This window comes from Arachis stenosperma, chromosome 1, assembly GCF_014773155.1.
Source record: "Arachis stenosperma cultivar V10309 chromosome 1, arast.V10309.gnm1.PFL2, whole genome shotgun sequence".
Classification (NCBI taxonomy): domain Eukaryota; kingdom Viridiplantae; phylum Streptophyta; class Magnoliopsida; order Fabales; family Fabaceae; genus Arachis; species Arachis stenosperma.
In genome coordinates this window covers 11,817,586-11,837,920 of record NC_080377.1, presented here as the reverse complement: position 1 = coordinate 11,837,920, position 20,335 = coordinate 11,817,586, and the positions used below count along the sequence as shown (strand labels likewise).

Sequence of the window (20,335 nt, the reverse complement as noted above, 5' to 3'; positions counted from 1 at the left end):
AGGGTCCAAGTCCGGAATCTCCATGGTAGCATCAGCGAACCGGGTTAAGTAATCCTTCAGACTCTCATGTTGTCCCTGTTTGATTTTCCCCAGGTAATCTGAGCCGTGGACATAGATCCTCGAGGCGGCGAAGTAGTCAATAAAAGACCTCGCCAAATCCTCGAAACATGAAATTGATCCTGCAGATAATTTAGAAAACCACAATAAAGTAGCACCATCAAGGTAAGTAAGAAAAGAACGACATAGTATAGGTTCATTATTAGGGCCGTTAAAGAACATCATGGATTGGAATTTTTAACGTGAGATCGGGGGTCACCAATCCCCTTGTAAGGTTCCAGGGAGTTAGGCAGAACGAAATTCTTAGGCATCTTGAAGTTTGTGATTTCTTTAGAGAAGGGATTGTTTAGCGTCAACTTCTCCTTTGGTGGGGTGATGCTTAAGGGGTCTGAGTTTCCCAAGGCCGCGTTCTTGGAGCTACTTTCCTCATGTTTGCCTGTGTTATTCTGTGTGGAGAGCTCGGCTAGCCTACGGACTTCCGCCTGGAGTTCGGCCATCTGGGCTAGCAGCTCGGCTTGGTTGAAGGATTGAGCTCCATTTTCAGCCATGTCTGGGAGGTCAGAATCCCTGCACACAAGAAAAGAAACGGAGAATATCTAAGAGTAAAAGTAGGGTTAGATCAACTCAGGTCCCTACTGTGGGCGCCAAATGTTCCGTGCGTATGGGGCCGAGGTATAGTAACTCCTACTGCCTGCTGCTGTGCTCAGGTGGGAGAGGTATACGTCGACTGAGTTGGAACATCGCGGCGGGAGCACCTGCAAAAAGGACTCCGACGCTCAAGTAAAAATGTGAGTTATAAGAAAATGAGAGGAATAAATCAGAGTAAGTTCTGTGACCTCTTCTATTCCGAGGTTATGTCTCTGTTTATATAGGCCTCGAAAATTGTTTAGTTGGCGTTTGTTTAGAAATTTTCCTTGTTTACCGAGGATATCTTGATGACGTTAATCCTAGTCAGTTGAGATTCTGAGTTCTGTTTTAGTCCTCGGATTTAGTGGTGTGTGTTATTTATTTGATTTTGTTGAGATATGCATTTGTTTGACCGAGGTTTGTGTTGATAAGATAAGGTTTAACGACCGAGGTTGTAGGCTACGTATCAGGAACAAATCATCAAACCGACATAAATAATTTTTTTTTGGGTGAAAATACTTTCTCCAAACTAATATTGTTACTCATAATAACATTCTGATAATATAACTTTTTTAAAATTACGTTAGTTTTATTTTGACACTATAGATTATAACACAAAAAATCGTAAAATCAAGTTACTTTAAAAAAAATCGTATGTATGAGACAAAAGTTTCTATCCAAAATAAGAAGATCACGATCTTCGTAGTAGATTCAACGTGCATATGCGAAAATGTGCCTCATGAATCACTATTCTCTTTTCGTCTGGCCTAATTTAATCACACTCGGAGAATTGGATGACATTACATGTGGGGAAGAGTAGTTTTGTCATACTCGCGTTGTTCCATGTTTTCGCCTAAAGTATATTTCCTCATGCATTGCACTTTGAACATGATTTGCGGAACAAATAATATTTAGGATTACCTTGGTGCCAGTGACACAAGGAATTAAAGTAACACATTATATGAAATGAAAGTGTAAATACACCACTTCGCTTTACGATCATATCACCAATCACGCAAATCACAATAACTGTTAATTTCGGTACTTTCCTAGTTTCAAACCCAAAGCTAAAATGAAGTGACTATGTTTTTGTCCACAGATTGAGCTCTACATGTGAAGTTTTTGTAGGCGTTTTTCTTTCTACTTTTTGTAGCTACATTATTCACTACTTTGGATTCACATTGGGCCCATTTTCATGTTACTAGGCCCGCTTATTTATTATTCATCTTACATATAAAAAAGGCCCAATAAAACAAAACAAAAAAAAGACATATACAAACTACAAAGTTAATTCCCGTACCAGTCGCCACTCATTATTTCCACATAACCAAAACGACAACTGAAAACAACACAAAACGACAACGTGATACCAAGATAAGTAACAAAAGAAGGAAGGCGGAGCCACCGCCACCGCCACCGCCGATGACGGCGGAAATCAAGCAGTGGCGGTCTTAGAAGCTTCGAGATCTGCAGCTTTCTGGAGCAAGCTGTTGTCATCATCTTCGAGAACCATCTGGATCGGAAAAGATCCCAAACCGTCAGCGATTGCGAGCATGATCTTCTTCATCTCGGATCGGAATTCGTTCTTGTCGACGTCGCCGCTTCCATCACCATCGAACCTCTCGAAGATGGAATCGTAGAGTTTCTTGAGTTCCTCCGGCGAAGTAGCAACATCGATGCCGAAGTGCGTCTCGATGAGCCTCATGGACTCGAAGGCGGTGCGGAGCTCGGAGCGTGACAAAACGCCGTCGTTGTTGGTATCAAGCGCCGTGAATTGTTCATCAACGCTCTTGTTGAAGTGTGCATCGTCGTTAACGAAATCCCTAACGGTCGTGCCGTCAATAACCACCACTCCCATCCCTTCTCTCTTATCTGTGAAGTGCTTTGTGGGATCTTAATTATAATAATCTTATGGCTACGGTGAAGTGAGATGAGATAATCTTACTAGTCTTGTTATATACTCAAAAAACAATAAATGAAAGATAGCAATAAGATTAAAAGGGGATAATAATTTTGGTACTCACATCAACATGAAAAAAAAAATAAGATACAGACACATGTTATATTAGATCATTTAATTAGATATATAAAATTTTTAACCAATTTTAATTATTATCGATATTTTGATGTGTTTAATTTTAATATATTAATAAAATAAATTAATTTACATTGTCATGAATATAAAAGATAATATTTGTATTAATATAATGTTATATAATTAAATGCATGTAAAAGTTTATACCGAATCAAAATTAAATTTTATTTTGATACAAGTGATCACCAATAATTTTATTAAGCTCATTGAATATAATTGATGCGTGGGCTACAGGTGTCCATTCGATTTTTCAAGTTTAGAAGAAGGAAGATATTTTTCACGAAAATAATAATAATCGTATTGGTTTTTAAATGATAACCAGATGGAATAAAATAATATTTCACAAAATCTGTGTGAACCGACGCTTGATTTGGTTTTACTTTATTAGGCTTTTAGCGGTATCACCATACTATATGGCATATGCGGTTGATTGTGAATTTGTGATATATATCCTCATGTAAAAGCACTTGAGAATATATTTCCCACTCGTAATTATTCTATTTAGTCTATTAATTAAGTAATGAGAATTTGATGCCTTATTTTTTATAAATAAAAAGTATTTGTTTATTGAGAAGGGTATTGTTCATACTCTGGCCCAACAGTAAAGATTTAGGTCCAAACAAAAGGCATAATCTTACGGATTGAGCCTTACTCGGCACCGACCTTCGTCTTACGAAGTTGGTGTTCACCACGACTTGTTCTAAAGAAGTCGGGAACGAGGGTTAGCTGGCAGATAAGCACTCATTCAGATGAGTAACTACCCCTAAAATCTCTCTAACCATTTCCAGTATCCGTATCTTAACATCCCTAAGATAAATGGACGGTTAACACCCTAAAAAAGTGGCACTACTTCAACGGTGGTTATTGGTTCACCACTATAAATACACTGACATTCCTCAGGTATCTCTAAGTCCCAATACTCTCCAGACCTGCTTACGCTCTTGCTGATTTAGGCATTGGAGTGTCTTTGCAGGTACCACCCCCATTCTTTCACGTGCACAAGTCGGACGGAGGCCCTCCAGGTGACGATCCACACGAAGGCCTCCTCTTTCCAACGATTGGGCCAACCAACGTCATCCAATCCATTAATCTCCGGTTACCCACCGTAACATTGGCGCCGTTGCCGGGGACCCGAGAGATCAACCAGTGATGGCGGACAGATCCCCCGAAGAGGGTCATCTAGAATCAGATTCTGAACAAGAGAATCTGGACACCGGAAATAATGACGCAGACTTGACCCTTCACCAGGGAACCAACGATCAGCACAGAGAAGGTACCTCCGGAATCAAAAATCCGAAGGTGAATTCTTCAGAAGGGCGCGAATCGGAGAAAGATGGACCATCCCATGCAACTGAACTCATGGGATTAGTCCACGTCCACCAAAGTCGCCTGGAACAGTTAGAACAAGAACGGGAGCGACAAAGGGAGACTGAGAAGAACCTAAAAGAGGAGATGGAACGACGAAAAGAGTTAGAAAGGAAACTCTTGAAGTTAGAATCCTTCTTCAAAGGTCGGAACTCTCATGACGAACGAGAAGAACCGCCCTTAGGAGGGGAGGATCCTTTCATCGAGGACATAATGAGGGCAAAAGTTCCGAGGAACTTCAAAAGCCCCGATACGGACCTCTATGACGGAACTACGGATCCGAAGCATCACTTAAGCAATTTCAAAAGTCGGATGTACCTGGCAGATGCTTCCGACGCTACGCGATGCAAAGCTTTCCCGACGACCCTATCGAAAGCGGCGATGAAGTGGTTCGACAGCCTCCCTCCGAGGTCGGTCACCAGTTTTGAAGACCTCTCAAGAAAGTTTTTGATGAGGTTCTCTATCCAGAAAGACAAAGTGAAACATGCGCCGAGCCTTCTAGGAATAAAGCAGGAGGTCGGAGAATCCTTACGAGCTTATATGGAAAAGTTCAACAAAGCATGTTTAGAGATCCAAGACCTGCCCACCGAGGCAGTCATAATGGGGTTAGTCAATGGGTTTAGAGAAGGTCCCTTCTCACAGTCCATATCCAAAAAAAACCCCATCTCCTTAAGTGATGTGCAGGAAAGAGCTGAAAAGTACATCAACATGAAGGAAAATGCTAAGCTAAGAGATCTGAGTTGGCGACCTGGGCACCTCCCCTCAACAAAAGAAAGGGAGAGGGAAACCAAGAAAAAGGAAGAACTCGGTCTCGATAGACCGAGGAAATATCACTCTTATACTCCTCTAAAGGTTTCTATAGTGGATGTATACAGAGAAATTTGCAAGGTGGCGCAAGGGCTAGAGAAGAGATGCGACCACAACCGGGAGGAAAAACCGAGGAGATACAGGTCGGTAAAGAGGAAGGAAAAAACACTCACATAGGAGTCAACCCAGGGGAAACCCTAAAACAAGGATTGACTAAGCTCCTAAGAAAAAACTCCGACCTCTTTGCCTGGAAGGCCTCCGATATGCCTGGGATAGACCCCGAGCTCATGTCCCACAAGCTCTCGGTCTACCCGGGGTCCCGACCTGTACAACAAAGAAGACGCAAGCTCGGCCCAGAACGAGCCCTGATAGTAGAAGAACAAGTACAGGCGCTCCTAGAAGCCGGCTTCATCAGAGAAGTAAAGTACCCAACATGGCTAGCCAATGTAGTGCTAGTCAAAAAACAAAATGGCAAATAGAAAATGTGCGTCGACTATACCGACTTAAATAAGGCATGTCCCAAGGACCCTTATCCGCTACCAAGTATTGATACCCTAGTAGACTCCAGCTCGGGGTATCAATACTTGTCGTTCATGGATGCCTACTCGGGGTATAACCAAATTCCGATGTATGAGCCGGACCAGGAAAAGACATCCTTCATCACGCCCAGAGCAAATTTTTGCTACGTGGTCATGCCATTTGGATTAAAAAATGCAGGGGCCACATACCAAAGGCTGATGAACAAAGTGTTTGCCCCCCACCTTGGGAGCCTAATGGAAGTATACGTCGACGACATGCTGGTGAAAACCAAGAAAGAAGTCGACCTCTTGTTAGACCTCTCGCGAGTCTTCGACACCATAAGGTTACACGGGATGAGATTAAATCCCGCAAAGTGTGCCTTCGCGGTAGAGGCGGGAAAATTTCTAGGGTTCATGCTGACACAAAGAGGGATTGAAGCCAATCCCGATAAATGTAGAGCTATCCTGGAAATGAAAAGCCCGACCTGTTTAAGAGAGGTCCAGCAGCTAAATGGCCGACTTGCAGCCCTCTCCAGATTCTTGGTAGGATCAGCACTAAAATCCCTTCCACTGTTTTCCTTATTGAGAAAGGGATGTCAGTTCAAATGGACTCCTGAATGCGAGGAGGCATTTCAGGAGTTCAAAAGATTCTTGAGCCAACCTCCGATTCTGACCCGACCTGTAGCTGGAGAATACCTCGTCCTATATTTATCTGTAGCAGACAAGGCTGTCGCGTCAGCCCTGATAAGAGAAGACGAGGTCGGCCAGCATCCAGTATATTTCATCAGCAAAGTTCTACAAGGACCCGAGCTAAGATACCACAAACTAGAGAAGTTTGCCTACTCCTTAGTAGTAGCCTCACGAAGGCTACGACCTTACTTTCAAGCTCATACAGTAAGAATCCGCACGAACCAACCAATGAAGCAAATCCTCCAAAAAATGGATGTCGCAGGGAGAATGGTTCAATGGGCAATAGAGCTCTCCGAGTTCGACTTGATGTATGAAACTCGGACGGCGATTAAAGCCCAGTGCCTCACCGACTTCATCGCAGAATACGCAGGAGATCAAGAGGAAAAGCCAACTACATGGGAATTCTATGTAGATGGATCCCCAAATAAGACAGGAAATGGTGCAGGCATAATATTAGTGGATGAAAGAGGAACCCAAATAGAGGTTTCCCTCAAGTTTGAATTCCCAGCTTCAAATAATCAGGCAGAGTATGAAGCCCTGATTGCTGGATTGAAGCTGGCAGAAGAAGTCGGTACTACCAAGGTGATGGTATACAGCGACTCACAAGTGGTGACCTCCCAGATAAGTGGAGAGTATCAAGCAAAGGACCCAAATATGAAGAGGTACTTGGAAAAAACTCTGGAACACCTTGGGCGCTTTGCAGAAACTGAGGTCAAACACATAACTCGGGATCTTAATAGCAGAGCAGACGCCCTATCCAAACTGGCAAGTACCAAGCCAGGAGGGAATAACAGAAGCCTGATCCAGGAAACTCTCCAGGAACCCTCCATGGTAAAAGTAGAAGACAAACAAGAGGTCCTTGAGTTAGCCGGTTTAAACCTCGGATGGATGAACCCCTTGGTCGAATACATGAAATTCGACATCCTTCCCAAAGAGGAAAAAGAGGCTAAGAAAATCCAGAGGGAAGCACAACATTACATTTTGGTGAGAAATATTCTCTACAGAAGGGGGATATCAACGCCATTGTTAAAGTGCGTACCGACCTCAAGGGCCACCGAGGTGTTAGAGGAAGTTCACAGTGGGATCTGCAGAAATCATCTCGGAGCAAGGTCACTAGCCAGGAAAGTGATCCGAGCTAGATTCTACTGGCCGACCTTGCAGAAAGATGCCACAGAATTTGTGAAAAAGTGTCAACCATGTCAGATGCATGCAAATTTCCATGTGGCTCCCCCGAAAGAGCTCATCAGTATCACTTCTCCATGGCCCTTTGCAAAATGGGGAATGGATTTGTTAGGTCCTTTTTCCCAAGTGCCAGGACAAGTCAAATACCTGATTGTGGGAATAGATTACTTCACAAAGTGGATAGAAGCGGAACCATTGGCCACCATCACCGCTCAAAGAAGTCGGAGGTTCCTCTACAAAAATATCATCACAAGATATGGGATACCTTATTCCATTACTACAGATAATGGAACCCAGTTCACCGACTCTACCTTTAGAAGCCTAGTAGCCAGTATGAAAATCAAACACCAGTTCACCTCGGTAGAACATCCGCAAGTCAATGGACAAGCCGAGGCAGCCAACAAAGTCATACTGGCAGGACTGAAGAAAAGATTACAAAATGCAAAAGGTGCCTGGATTGAGGAGCTCCCACAAGTGCTATGGGCTTACAGGACAACCCCCCAATCCGCCACTGGAGAAACGCCCTTCCGACTAGTCCATGGCATAGAAGCCATGATACCAATAGAAATTAATGAACAAAGCCCAAGGATGATTATCCATGACGATATCGGAAACATACAGGGGCACAAAGAGGAGCTCGATTTGCTCCCCAAAGTCTGAGAAGAAGCCCAGATAAGAGAAGCAGCGTTGAAGCAAAGGATGACTACGAGGTACAACAAAAAAGTCATTCGAAGAACATTTGCCCCAAATGACTTGGTCTTGATCAGAAACGACATTGGAGTCAACAAATCAGGGGAAGGAAAACTCGCTGCTAATTGGAAGGGACCATACAAAGTCAATGAGGTCTTAGGAAAAGGTTATTATAAAGTGACCGACCTGAACGGCACCGAGCTACCGAGGTCGTGGCATGCTTGTAATATGAAAAGGTATTACAGTTAAAAGCGAACTCTACTCCCTGATGTACTCTTTTTCCCAACTTCATGATTTTTTCCCAAAATAAAAGGGTTTTTTCTGGAGAAGGGTTTTTAACGAGGCATCATAGTAGAGGCTAAGGGAAATAGGTATTCAAAAGCCCTTAGTAGTAGTAAGGTACCCCCCCCCCCCAATAATAAAAGATCTTTTTACAAATATCTCTTATAAATTCCTTCTTGTTTTCTCTTTTTCTACGAAACGCGCCGACTTAAGCTCGACAAAACGTGAAAATCCCATGAACCGACCTAGATGGTTGTCAGGATAAAACGACGAGGTACAAGTCGGTGTAAAGAGGTTATATGATACATGCTCGAAAAGACAACTGGAGCACTCTAAGACAAAAGGGCAGAATGAGAATTTCACACTTTCAGAGGGCCCCATCACTAGAGCACGTGCAAATAAGCTCAAGGAGAGCTTTGGGAACTTGGCAGCGCTTACGCATATGGAGTTAGATCAAGTCCTAACCAAAGAAGAATGGGCAAGGCCCATTGGGCTAAGTCAGGCCAGCAAGAAGTCCAATAATACTTCTCGAATTCAGTGGAAGACATAATTTATCATTAAATTTCGAAAATTTTAGAATTTTGTTTAGTTGTTATGCGGTTAAAGTTTGTTAGAAGATTTGTTTTAAATTTGATTTGTTTAGTAGTGTTTTTAGGAATTTTAAATTTAAAATCAAATATGATCTAATCCATTAAGATCAGATCGGATTTAAATTTCAAAAAAAAAAAATCTTATCTGTTTGTTAGTTTGTTAGGGGCCTATTTATACACCTCTGGTGAGACCATTTGGGATAACTTTTGATGAATAAATTTCAGTTGCTTTTAAGCACTTTTATTGTGTGAGAAGTGAGGTGAGTGATTTGCTTCATTTGTTGCATGAGGAAGATTAGAGGATCCAACACTAAGGTGATCTGCGTGGTGGTTTCTTTCAGTTTTCGCCCCTCTGATCTAGGTTGTCAAGGACAAGTTCCTTGAAGGTCTAGTAGGGAATCCTTTCCAGTGACCTAGGTTGCTAAGAACAGGTATCTTAGAGGTCTAGTAGGAAAACCTTATTTATTTCTTATGTTTCCGCTGTTCTCTCTCTTATCATCTGGTATCAGAGCCGGGTTGTAGGTAAATTCCTATTTATCTGCACGTTCCAAGATTTTTGTTTAATCTCTTTATTTTTCTGCAAATTTACTTTATATTCAAAAAAAAAAATCTTCCTTAAATTTTATTACTGCAATTTCTGTTTCATCCAGTTAACAAAAAAAAAAAAGAAACGTAGAAAAAAAAAAGCAAAAAAAAAAACAAAAAAAAGAAACAAAAAAAACGAAATTCTAAAATTTTCCATTGTTTTTATCTTTTCAGATTTTTCCTTGGGTTCCACTTAGAATTCAATTTTGCTAATTTTTTTTCTTTTTTTTTCATCCTAGTATCACTCCTTGTTTCCTTTTTTTTCACATACTTTAATTGTCTTCTTGTCAAGTTGAAGTTTCTATCATTCAGCTTATCTTAGTTTGGTGTCTCAATTCCTCATCTTCCGAAGTGCAACTTGTTAAGACAATCCAAGAGTGGAAAAAGGCAAGAGTGGTAAGCTCATCAGAGGGTAAAAGCCACGTATTGAGTGAAATACGAGTGTCCTATTCCGAGTGATACACGTGAGAAGAGTGCTGTAAGGTCTTTTTTTTTCAGGTTCATTGATGGCTAACACTGAAGAGAACCCCGATCCACAACTAACTTTCCGTCTCGACGCATTTGCCAGCATCCTTACAGGGATTCAACAACATCTTGATGACATGGATTCTCGAATTAACTCTTTTACCCCTAGGCGAAAAGCACGGTCACGAGAATCTATTAATAATGATTCTACGGAGTCTGAGAAGGAGACTTCATCCAGATCCCGGCATCATAGACAACCGGTTGATGTTGACAATAACCTTAATGCTATCAAGATGTGCATCCCAGAATTTAAAGGTAGAAGTGATCCTGCGGCGTACCTGGAATGGGAACGCAAGGTAGAGCTCTTATTTCAATGTCATAACTACTCTGATGTCAAAAAGGTAAGACTAGCGGCTGTAGAATTCTCAGATTATGCCCTTGTTTGGTGGGCCGAGCTGGACAAACAGAGGAGGAGGAATGGAAAACCACCAATTCTGTCTTGGGAAAAGATGAAAAAGGTCATGCGACAACGGTTTGTCCCTTCTTACTATTACAGGGAACTACATCAACGGCTCCAACGGTTATACCAAGGTTCTAAGTCTGTAGATGAGTATCATAAGGAGATGGAGATGCTGCTAATCCAAGCAAACATTGAGGAGGAGTCTGAGGCTACTATGGCACGTTTCTTGGGTGGGCTGAACCGAGACATTGCAAATACTGTAGAACATCTTCCATTTGTGACTATAGAAGACTTGGTGAACCTAGCTATCAAAGTGGAAAAACAGCAAAAGGCGAAAGGGCTACGAAATTCTACTTCAAGGTGGGATTCGAGAGGTGCTAATTTCAGGGAGAAGATTGGATCCAAACCTACCAAATCAAAGGAGAAGCCCACAGAGCAGCACAGGAAGCCGCACACACCTAATTCCACTTCTAAACCTCCTACACGGCATCGTGATATTACCTGCTTTAAGTGCCGCGGACTAGGCCATTATGCTTCTGAGTGTCCAAATAAAAGGACCATGGTAATTAAGAAAAATGATATTTTCTCAGAATCTGATAATTCAGATGGGTATGAAGACATGCCATATGCGGATGATGCTACAGATAATGAAGATATAGTTGAGTATGCTATTAGTGGCGAGACCCTTGTTACTAGGCGGATCTTAAATGTACGAGCCAAGGATGATCGTCTAGAACAGCGAGAGAACATCTTTCATACAAAAGTTTTATTGGGAGGTAAGGTTGGACTCATGATCATTGATGCTGGAAGTCATACAAACGTTGCTAGCTCTACTTTGATCACAAAATTGGGGTTGAAATGCACCAAACACCCTAACCCTTACAAACTGGAGTGGCTAAGTGATGTTGGTGAGTTGAAGGTTATGAAGCAAGCCCGCATACAATTCTCTATTGGGAGATACAGTGACGAGGTACTTTATGACGTGGTTCCCATGCAGGCTTGTCATCTACTCCTAGGCCGTCCATGGCAGTATGATAGGAAGGTGGTCCATGATGGTTTCACAAACCGATACTCCTTCACTTATCTTGGGAAGAAGATTACTCTTGCACCTTTGACACCTAAAGAAGTGTACCTGGAGCAACTGAGCATGTGCAAATCTACTAAAGAGTCTTTAGGATGTGATAAAATTGAAAAACAAGAGGGTAAAGAGAGGGCTTTGAGAGATGAAACGTGTGAGAAAAAGAGTCAGGGTCTAAGTGAAAAAGAGAGTTCTAAAAGAGAAGCATCTGTGGAGAGTGAGAGTGCTCACAAAATATGTTTTTATGCCAAAGAGAGGGATCTGAAGCATGCTAGTTTAGGAAAAAAAGCATTGGTATTAGTACGATTTAGAGAGTCTTTACTTTCTACCATTGAAACTAACCATAACCTACCTAGTACTTTTCTTTCACTCTTGCAGGAATTTGGCGATGTATTTCCGGATGAGATGCCCTCAGGTTTACCTCCATTACGAGGCATTGAATATCAGATTGACTTTGTCCCCGGATCAAGCATTCCTAACCGGCCAGCTTACCGGACCAATCCTGAGGAGACGAAGGAACTGCAACGGCAAGTCGAGGACCTTTTGGCTAAGGGTTTTGTGAGAGAAAGCATGAGTCCTTGTGCTGTTCCGGTACTATTGGTGCCCAAGAAGGATGGCTCATGGAGGATGTGTGTTGACTGCAGAGCTGTAAATAAGATTACAGTAAAGTATCGCCATCCTATTCCTAGACTTGATGATATGCTTGATGAATTGCATGGTTCTGTTATTTTTACTAAAATAGATTTAAGGAGTGGTTATCATCAAATACGAATGAAACTTGGTGATGAATGGAAAATAGCTTTCAAAACTAAATATGGTTTGTATGAGTGGTTAGTTATGCCATTTGGTTTGACTAATGCACCTAGTACCTTCATGAGACTAATGAATCATGTTTTGCGAGAGTTTCTAGGTAAATTTGTGGTTGTTTATTTTGATGATATCCTTATCTATAGTAAGTGTCTTGATGATCATATTTTGCATGTTCATTCTGTTTTAGAGGTACTTCGAAAGGAAAAATTGTATGCTAATCTCCAAAAGTGCTCATTTTGTCTGAGTAAAGTCGTATTCCTAGGTTTTGTGATAAGTTCTGCAGGAATTGAGGTAGATGACGAGAAGGTGAAGGCTATTAGAGAATGGCCCACACCTCAGAGTGTCTCTGATGTTAGAAGTTTTCATGGTCTTGCGGGTTTTTATCGGAGGTTTGTTAAAGATTTTTCTACTATTGCTGCACCTTTAACTGAAATCATCAAGAAACATGTCACCTTTAAATGGGATAAGGAACAAGAACTTGCCTTTAACACCTTAAAAGAATTATTGTGTTCTGCCCCCATTCTTATTTTACCAGATTTTTCTAAAACCTTTGAAATCGAATGTGATGCTTCCGGAATTGGTATAGGTGCTGTTTTGATGCAGGAAAAGCGAGCAATCGCCTATTTCAATGAGAAGTTGAATGGGGCCCGTCTCAACTACTCCACTTATGATAAAGAGCTTTATGCCTTGGTGCGAGCTTTGGAAGTGTGGCAGCATTATTTGCTACCTAAGGAATTTGTGGTACATACTGACCATGAATCTCTCAAACACTTGAAGGGCCAAGGGAAGCTGAACAAGCGACATGCAAAATGGATAGAATTCCTTGAATCCTTTCCATATGTAATCGCCTATAAGCAAGGTAAAGAGAATGTGGTTGCTGATGCACTATCTAGAAGGTATTCCTTAATCACAACCCTTACTTCTAAGCTGTTAGGCTTTGAGTGTATGAAGGAATTATATGCAACTGATTCTGCTTTTGCTTCTTTCTATGCTGCATGTGAACATGGTGCATATAACAAGTTCTATAAGCATGATGGCTTTCTTTTTCGGGGTAATAGAATTTGTGTCCCGACTTGTTCTATTAGGGAGTTACTTGTTCTAGAATCACATAGTGGGGGTTTGATGGGTCATTTTGGTGTGCATAAGACTTTGGATGTTTTATCTGAGCATTTTTACTGGCCCCACATGCGTAAAGATGTTGAAAAATTTTGTGCTAAATGCATTGCATGTAAACAAGCTAAATCTAAGTCTTTACCACATGGTTTGTATACTCCTTTACCTGTTCCTGTGCACCCATGGGTTGACATCTCTATGGATTTTGTTCTTGGTTTGCCTAGAACTAGGAGAGGCCGAGATAGTATTTTTGTTGTGGTAGATAGATTTAGTAAAATGGCTCATTTCATTGCTTGCCATAAAACTGATGATGCCACAAATATTGCTGACCTATTCTTTCGAGAAGTTGTGCGCTTACATGGTGTTCCCCAAACTATTGTTTCTGATCGTGATGTCAAATTCTTAAGTCATTTTTGGAAAGTTTTGTGAAGTAAGTTGGGAACAAAATTGTTGTACTCCACTACTTGTCACCTTCAAACTGATGGTCAAACTGAAGTCGTAAATAGGACATTAGGAACCTTACTGCGTGCTGTTGTTGGTAAGAATTTGAAAACCTGGGAAGATTGTTTACCTTTTATTGAATTTGCTTATAATAGGATAATCCATTCTTCCACTGGGTTTTCACCCTTTGAACTTGTCTATGGTTTTAATCCTCTAACTGTCTTAGATTTAATGCCTTTACCTTTGAGTGATCTTATTAGTTTAGATGGAGCAAGCAAGGCTGAAAAAGTTAAATTAATACATGCAAAGGCTCGTGACCTAATTGAGAGGAAGAACAAAGCCACGGCTGAAAGGATTAACAAGGGCCGAAAGCATATAGTCTTCGAACCAGGAGATTGGGTTTGGGTACATTTGAGGAAGGAGAGATTTCCTAATCAGAGAAAGACTAAACTTGACGCTAGAGGGGATGGCCCATTCCAAGTGCTTGAGAAGATCAATGATAACGCCTACAAGATTGACCTACCAGGTGAGTATAATATCTCTGCTACTTTCAATGTTTCTGATCTCTCTCCCTTTGATATGGACACAGATTCGAGGACGAATCTTTTTTAGGAAGGAGGGAATGATACATGCTCGAAAAGACAACTGGAGCACTCTAAGACAAAAGGGCAGAATGAGAATTTCACACTTTCAGAGGGCCCCATCACTAGAGCACGTGCAAAGAAGCTCAAGGAGAGCTTTGGGAACTTGGCAGCGCTTACGCATATGGAGTTACATCAAGTCCTAACCAAAGAAGAATGGGCAAGGCCCATTGGGCTAAGTCAGAACAGCAAGAAATCCAATAATACTTCTCGAATTCAGTGGAAGACATAATTTATCATTAAATTTCGAAAATTTTAGAATTTTGTTTAGTTGTTATGCGGTTAAAGTTTGTTAGAAGATTTGTTTTAAATTTGATTTGTTTAGTAGTGTTTTTAGGAATTTTAAATTTAAAATCAAATCTGATCTAATCCATTAAGATCAGATCGGATTTAAATTTCAAAAAAAAAATCTTATCTGTTTGTTAGTTTGTTAGGGGCCTATTTATACACCTCTGGTGAGACCATTTGGGATAACTTTTGATGAATAAATTTCAGTTGCTTTTAACCACTTTTATTGTGTGAGAAGTGAGGTGAGTGATTTGCTTCATTTGTTGCATGAGGAAGATTAGAGGATCCAACACTAAGGTGATCTGCGTGGTGGTTTCTTTCAGTTTTCGCCCCTCTGATCTAGGTTGTCAAGGACAAGTTCCTTGAAGGTCTAGTAGAGAATCCTTTCCGGTGACCTAGGTTGCTAAGAACAGGTATCTTAGAGGTCTAGTAGGAAAACCTTATTTATTTCTTATGTTTCCGCTGTTCTCTCTCTTATCATTATATGAGTTGATCGTAAGAAACTCGGAGACAATCCGACTCATAAGTCGAAATGAAAACCCGAGTAGAAAAGCTCGGAAACACTTCGACCTGTAAATCGGAATGAAGAACCGAGTAGAAGAAAAACGCATCGCAAAAATAACCTAAGACATAAAAGCTCAATAAACCACAAAGTTGAGCATAAAGGAATAGTGGAAAAGAGAGATCGAAAAAACCTAAGCCCAAAAGACTGTCAAGCTCATAAAGACGAGCCAAAGAAAAGGTTTCCCAAGAAAAAGGTCGGGAAAATTCTCTAAAGTACCAAACAAAAAAAGAAAAGCATGCACACGAAAGGTAACTTAAACCCTTATCCAAAAAAAGGGTATTTATTTTTTGTTAACTTAAAACCCTTATTAAAAAGGGGTATTATCAAATGTTTTGTTTACAGCCTTAAAAGGCCAAAAAGAAAATTGTTCAGTAAACCACCAACAAACAACAAATAAAAGAGTTTAAAAAGGGGGGACCCACAGGCCGGGCCCCCATATAGCCAACAAAATCATTTTTTCAAAGGAATAGACGGATCACCGCCAGAAGGAGTAGTAGGAGCAGCATCGGGACCAGGGAGAGAGGCATCCATAGGAGATGAAGAGGAAGTCGGAGGAACTACGGAAGTGCTCGGAGCATCCTTTGGGCGAGGAGGGGACTCAATAATCCTTTGCCCCCCGAGTCTTCAATTCTGACTCGAAAATGATCACGGGAGCAGGGGGATCCACTATGGCACCATCGATAATGACCTTATCAGGATTCAAAAGAGAAAGATCCAAGTCAGGAGCGATGACTCCGACTTGCTCCTTAAAAATCCTCCAAGCTTCCTCGGCCCCGTCAGCAATCGAGTCCTCCAACTTGGCATATGCGTTCCGAGAATTCAGCAGATCCTTCCTCACAGACACAAAATCTTCAAATAAACTTTGATAACTCTCCTGTGCTGTTTTTCTCAAGCCCATCTCCATGTTGCGTTGAGCTTGCAACTTACTCTCCTTCTCCCGGAGGCTATCTCTCTCCTCCCTCAGCTTGGCGACTTCCTCCTTCAACTCCCTCTCATGCTCTTGATATATAAGAAGCCTTCCTTCCAGCTCTTCAACCTTGGAGGTTAAACCCAAAGAGCTGAGATGAGTCTTCTCAAAAATATCTAAGAGTTTACCACAAACGCCCGCCGCCCTGAGACCCTCCTCAGCCAGAGTGGTAAGGTGGTTCCGAACAGAAACATCATCCATACTTATACGAGCATGGGGGTAGATGTACTTTCGGACGAATGCAAGAGCATCCGCTTTAACCTCACCTTCAAAAGAAGAGCCAGACTCTAAAGTCTTACACTTCTTCTTCTCTGGCTCAAGAAGAGGTTGGGCGGAGGGGGTGGCCGAGATGAAGCTGAAGAAGAAATCACAATGGGCTGAGAAGGAGTCCCCGTGTTCTGGGGAGGAGGAGGAGGAGGAGAGACAATCGCCTTGGTGCCACCAGTCCTGGCTCGAGACCTTGCCTTGGCCTCCTGGACTCTCTGGTAAGATTCCTGAGCGTTCTTCTTCGCCATTTCTGCAAAAACAGGTAGTAACTAAAAATCAAACAAGTCGGTACAAGAAATCACGAGTCGGAAACAAATTAGAAAAACAAAAGCTACCTAGTTGCGCCTGGATAAAAGTCGGAGACCCCTGGAGGAATTTCTTAGTGTACAGATATGGGGCCCTCCCCCACACTTCTCGGAGGAACCCCACAACGGCCGCCTCCACTTCGTCTAGGTCGTCCAGACCATATTTCTCACAGAGGGAGGCCTCCAACCAATACAGGGGAAAGCGAGATGAAGAACTCTCATCCAAGAAAAAGGGGTGGTGACCCTCTACAGCTTGAACTTTGAAAAAATAATTTCGAAGTCATGAAAGGATTCGTCAAAGAGGGTGAAAACTCTCCGACCTTGTATGGCCCGGAAAGACACCCACTGTTGCTTATTATTTAGCCCACTAAAGGGTTTGGTCATATGAAAAAGATAGAAAAAAAATCCTCAGAGAGGTCGGGAACTCCAAAGCCTGGCTGATAAATTGATAAATTTTCAAAAAACTCCAAGAGTTAGGGTGAAGCTGAGTAGGGGCAACTCGGCAGTGACGCAACACAGACATCTCAAAATTTGAAAAAGGAAGAAAATACCCAAACGGGTGATCATACAATCATACATAAAGAAAAAATGAGGCGCCGCTTCATTGATCCTCCCAAAGTAAACCTGGTCTTCTGGGCCCAGGACTACCAACTCATACTTCGGCTCATCCTCCTCAGAAGTACAAATTCTATGGCGAGTACGAAGGTGGGTGATAAGCTCAGTATCGACCGAAGATTCCTCCCCTAAAACTATAACATCAACCCACTGGGAAAGAATATCTACGGAAGCCATTTCTTTTCTTAAAAAAGATGACAAAAACCTACAAGAAAAAAAAGAAAAGAAAAATAAAAAAAATATGGCCTCTAAAGGGAGGGAATACGGAGCCAAACAGAAATCTACAAACCAACCTACTTATCTACAAAATAAAGGCATGCAAATATAAGGCATGTTACAAAAGAAGAAAAAGCTAACCTTTATCTGAAAATCAGGATTGGAGGAAGTAAAAGCCTTCGAACACAAGAGTGCAGCACGAACAAAGGAAGAAGAAATTTGAAAAACCACATAAACGAAACAACGAAGAGAGGGAAAGTATTTATAAACATGCTAGGGGTACAATGGTAAAAGCGGGGCAGTCATTAATGAGAATGCACCGTTACCAAGACCATCAATCCCTACGCACATCCCTAACAGACACGACGCTTGATTAGACGTAACTGTCAGAACCAAAAGGTTACGAAAAGTCACGTCGATTTCAGACCATCACGTCGGTCCTCCAACAAGTCGGCTATGACCCCGAGTAGAATACTCGAACCCAAATTTTAAAAAGAAAATTGGGCTCGAGTAGGGGCACTGTTCATACCCTGGCCCAACAGTAAAGGCCCAGGTCCAAATAAAAGGCCTAATCCCACGGAATTGAGCCTCACTCAGCACCGACCTTCGTCTTACGAAGTCGGTGCTCACCACGACTTGTTCTAAAGAAGTCGGAAACGAGGGTTAGCTGGCAGATAAGCACTCATTCAGATGAGTAACTGCCCCTAAAATCTCTCTAACCACTTCCAGTATCCATATCTTAACCTCCCCAAGATAAAGGGACGGTTAACACCCTAAAAAAGTGGCACTACTTCAATGGTGGTTATTGGTTCACCACTATAAATACACTGACATTCCTCAGGTATCTCTAAGTCCCAATACTCTCCAGACCTGCTTACGCTCTTGCTGATTTAGGCATTGGAGTGTCTTTGCAGGTACCACCCCCCATTCTTTCACGTGCACAAGTCGGACGGAGGCCCTCCAGGTGCCGATCCACACGAAGGCCTCCTCTTTCCAACGATTGGGCCAACCAACGTCATCTAATCCATTAATCTCCGGTTACCCACCGTAACAGGTATTTTGTTGAATTAATATTTAATTTAATCTCTAAAAATTTTAATTATTTTCATTTAGTTATTAAATTTTGTAAACATGATAAACATTAATTTCTAAAATAATTTTTGACATATAAATATTAATAAAATATTGATTTTTTTGGGATGTCTAATAAAATGCTGATATGAACTTGCAAATTATAAAATTTATAAAATAATGTTGTTTTGGTTCTGACGTCTAAATAGTCTAAAAATATCACTATATCACTTGGAGTAAGAAGAAAAATTTTAATTAATATCGCTTATAATATTATTTTTGAATTATTTAAATATCAAGACCAAAATAACATCATTTTATAAAATTTAGTATAATATTTAATTATTTTTTTAATATTTTATTAATATTTATGCATTAAAAATTATTCTAAAAACTAACATAAATCACATTTACAAAATTTAAAAATTAAATATAGACAATTAAAATTTTATAAATTAAATTAAAATTTATATATAAATTCAGACCAAATTAAATATTATCTCATATTTTGCCGATAAACTTAAGAATTCCTCAACAACTTCAAAGAAAGGTTTACTTGTTGATAGATTTTGTCCTTTTTTTTCTTTTCATTGAATGAACCAATATCTAGGATTGATGAAATTCAGACAACTCTAATATAATGTTAAAATATTTTTCTATATTTCTGTTAAAAAAAATAACCTGTAAATGTTCTATTTTGAACGTAAATGAGATATATTCTATTGTCTAACAGTATCTAAAATGAATTCAAAATCTCATACTTAAAGAAACCCAAAACACCCAGGCCAATCTTACATGCAACAAAAAAAAAAAAAGTAAATTACTTTAATCACTGTTATTTATTTATTGGTGAAAACTCAAGTACAGTCGACTTCACGTGAAGTTGATAGTTAAGAGTCGTTAAATAAAAATTTAGTCAAATCAATCAAATCATCTAACGGCTCTCAATTATAAACTTCACGTAAAGTTGACTGTACCTGATTTTTCACTTTATTTGTTTATTTGAATTTTTTTATTTTTTGGGTTCCGATGATCACTGTATATGAAAGTGACCAGTGTAAACGACCTTTAAGGATTTAGGGTTTTACCCAATGACATTCCTAACAGTGAGCAAGTCTATGTTTGTGTGAGGCCTAAGGGCTAAGGATTAGCATAATTGGCACAACTATAAATGAAGCACACAGCTATGTTCAGTCCTATAAATATATTGAGCACAGTTTAGTTGAGCTTCAACCTCTAATTTAATGTGACTACTAACTGCTATTTTCTTGGGCTTTGGGGGTTGACAATGGGCCTTCCTACCCCTTTTTCCTGCAATGAAAATGACTTTTCTATCAATAAATTCTACCTCTGCATTTTTAACTTTCCCAACTTCTATTTCTATGTTAATATTTTTTTGGTAATATATATTGATATATTAATTTATTATAATTATTATAGTAATTTTTTTACCAACTATTTGAGTTAAAAATTTCAATCATCTTATTTATTTACAACAAATCAGTAATTAAACTAAATATTTATAGAAAATAATACTTGTTAAAA

At 40.5% G+C, this 20,335-nt stretch overlaps 1 protein-coding gene across 1 annotated transcript; it reads right to left on the bottom strand.

Annotated features, from left to right (window-relative positions):
- Window positions 1-1,688: 1,688 nt before the first annotated feature.
- On the bottom strand, window positions 1,689-2,681 carry LOC130941769 (uncharacterized). Its single transcript, XM_057870360.1, has one exon. It carries the CDS (start codon window positions 2,540-2,542, stop codon window positions 2,120-2,122), a length of 423 nt encoding a protein of 140 aa, XP_057726343.1. The 5' UTR covers window positions 2,543-2,681; the 3' UTR covers window positions 1,689-2,119.
- Window positions 2,682-20,335: the final 17,654 nt, after the last annotated feature.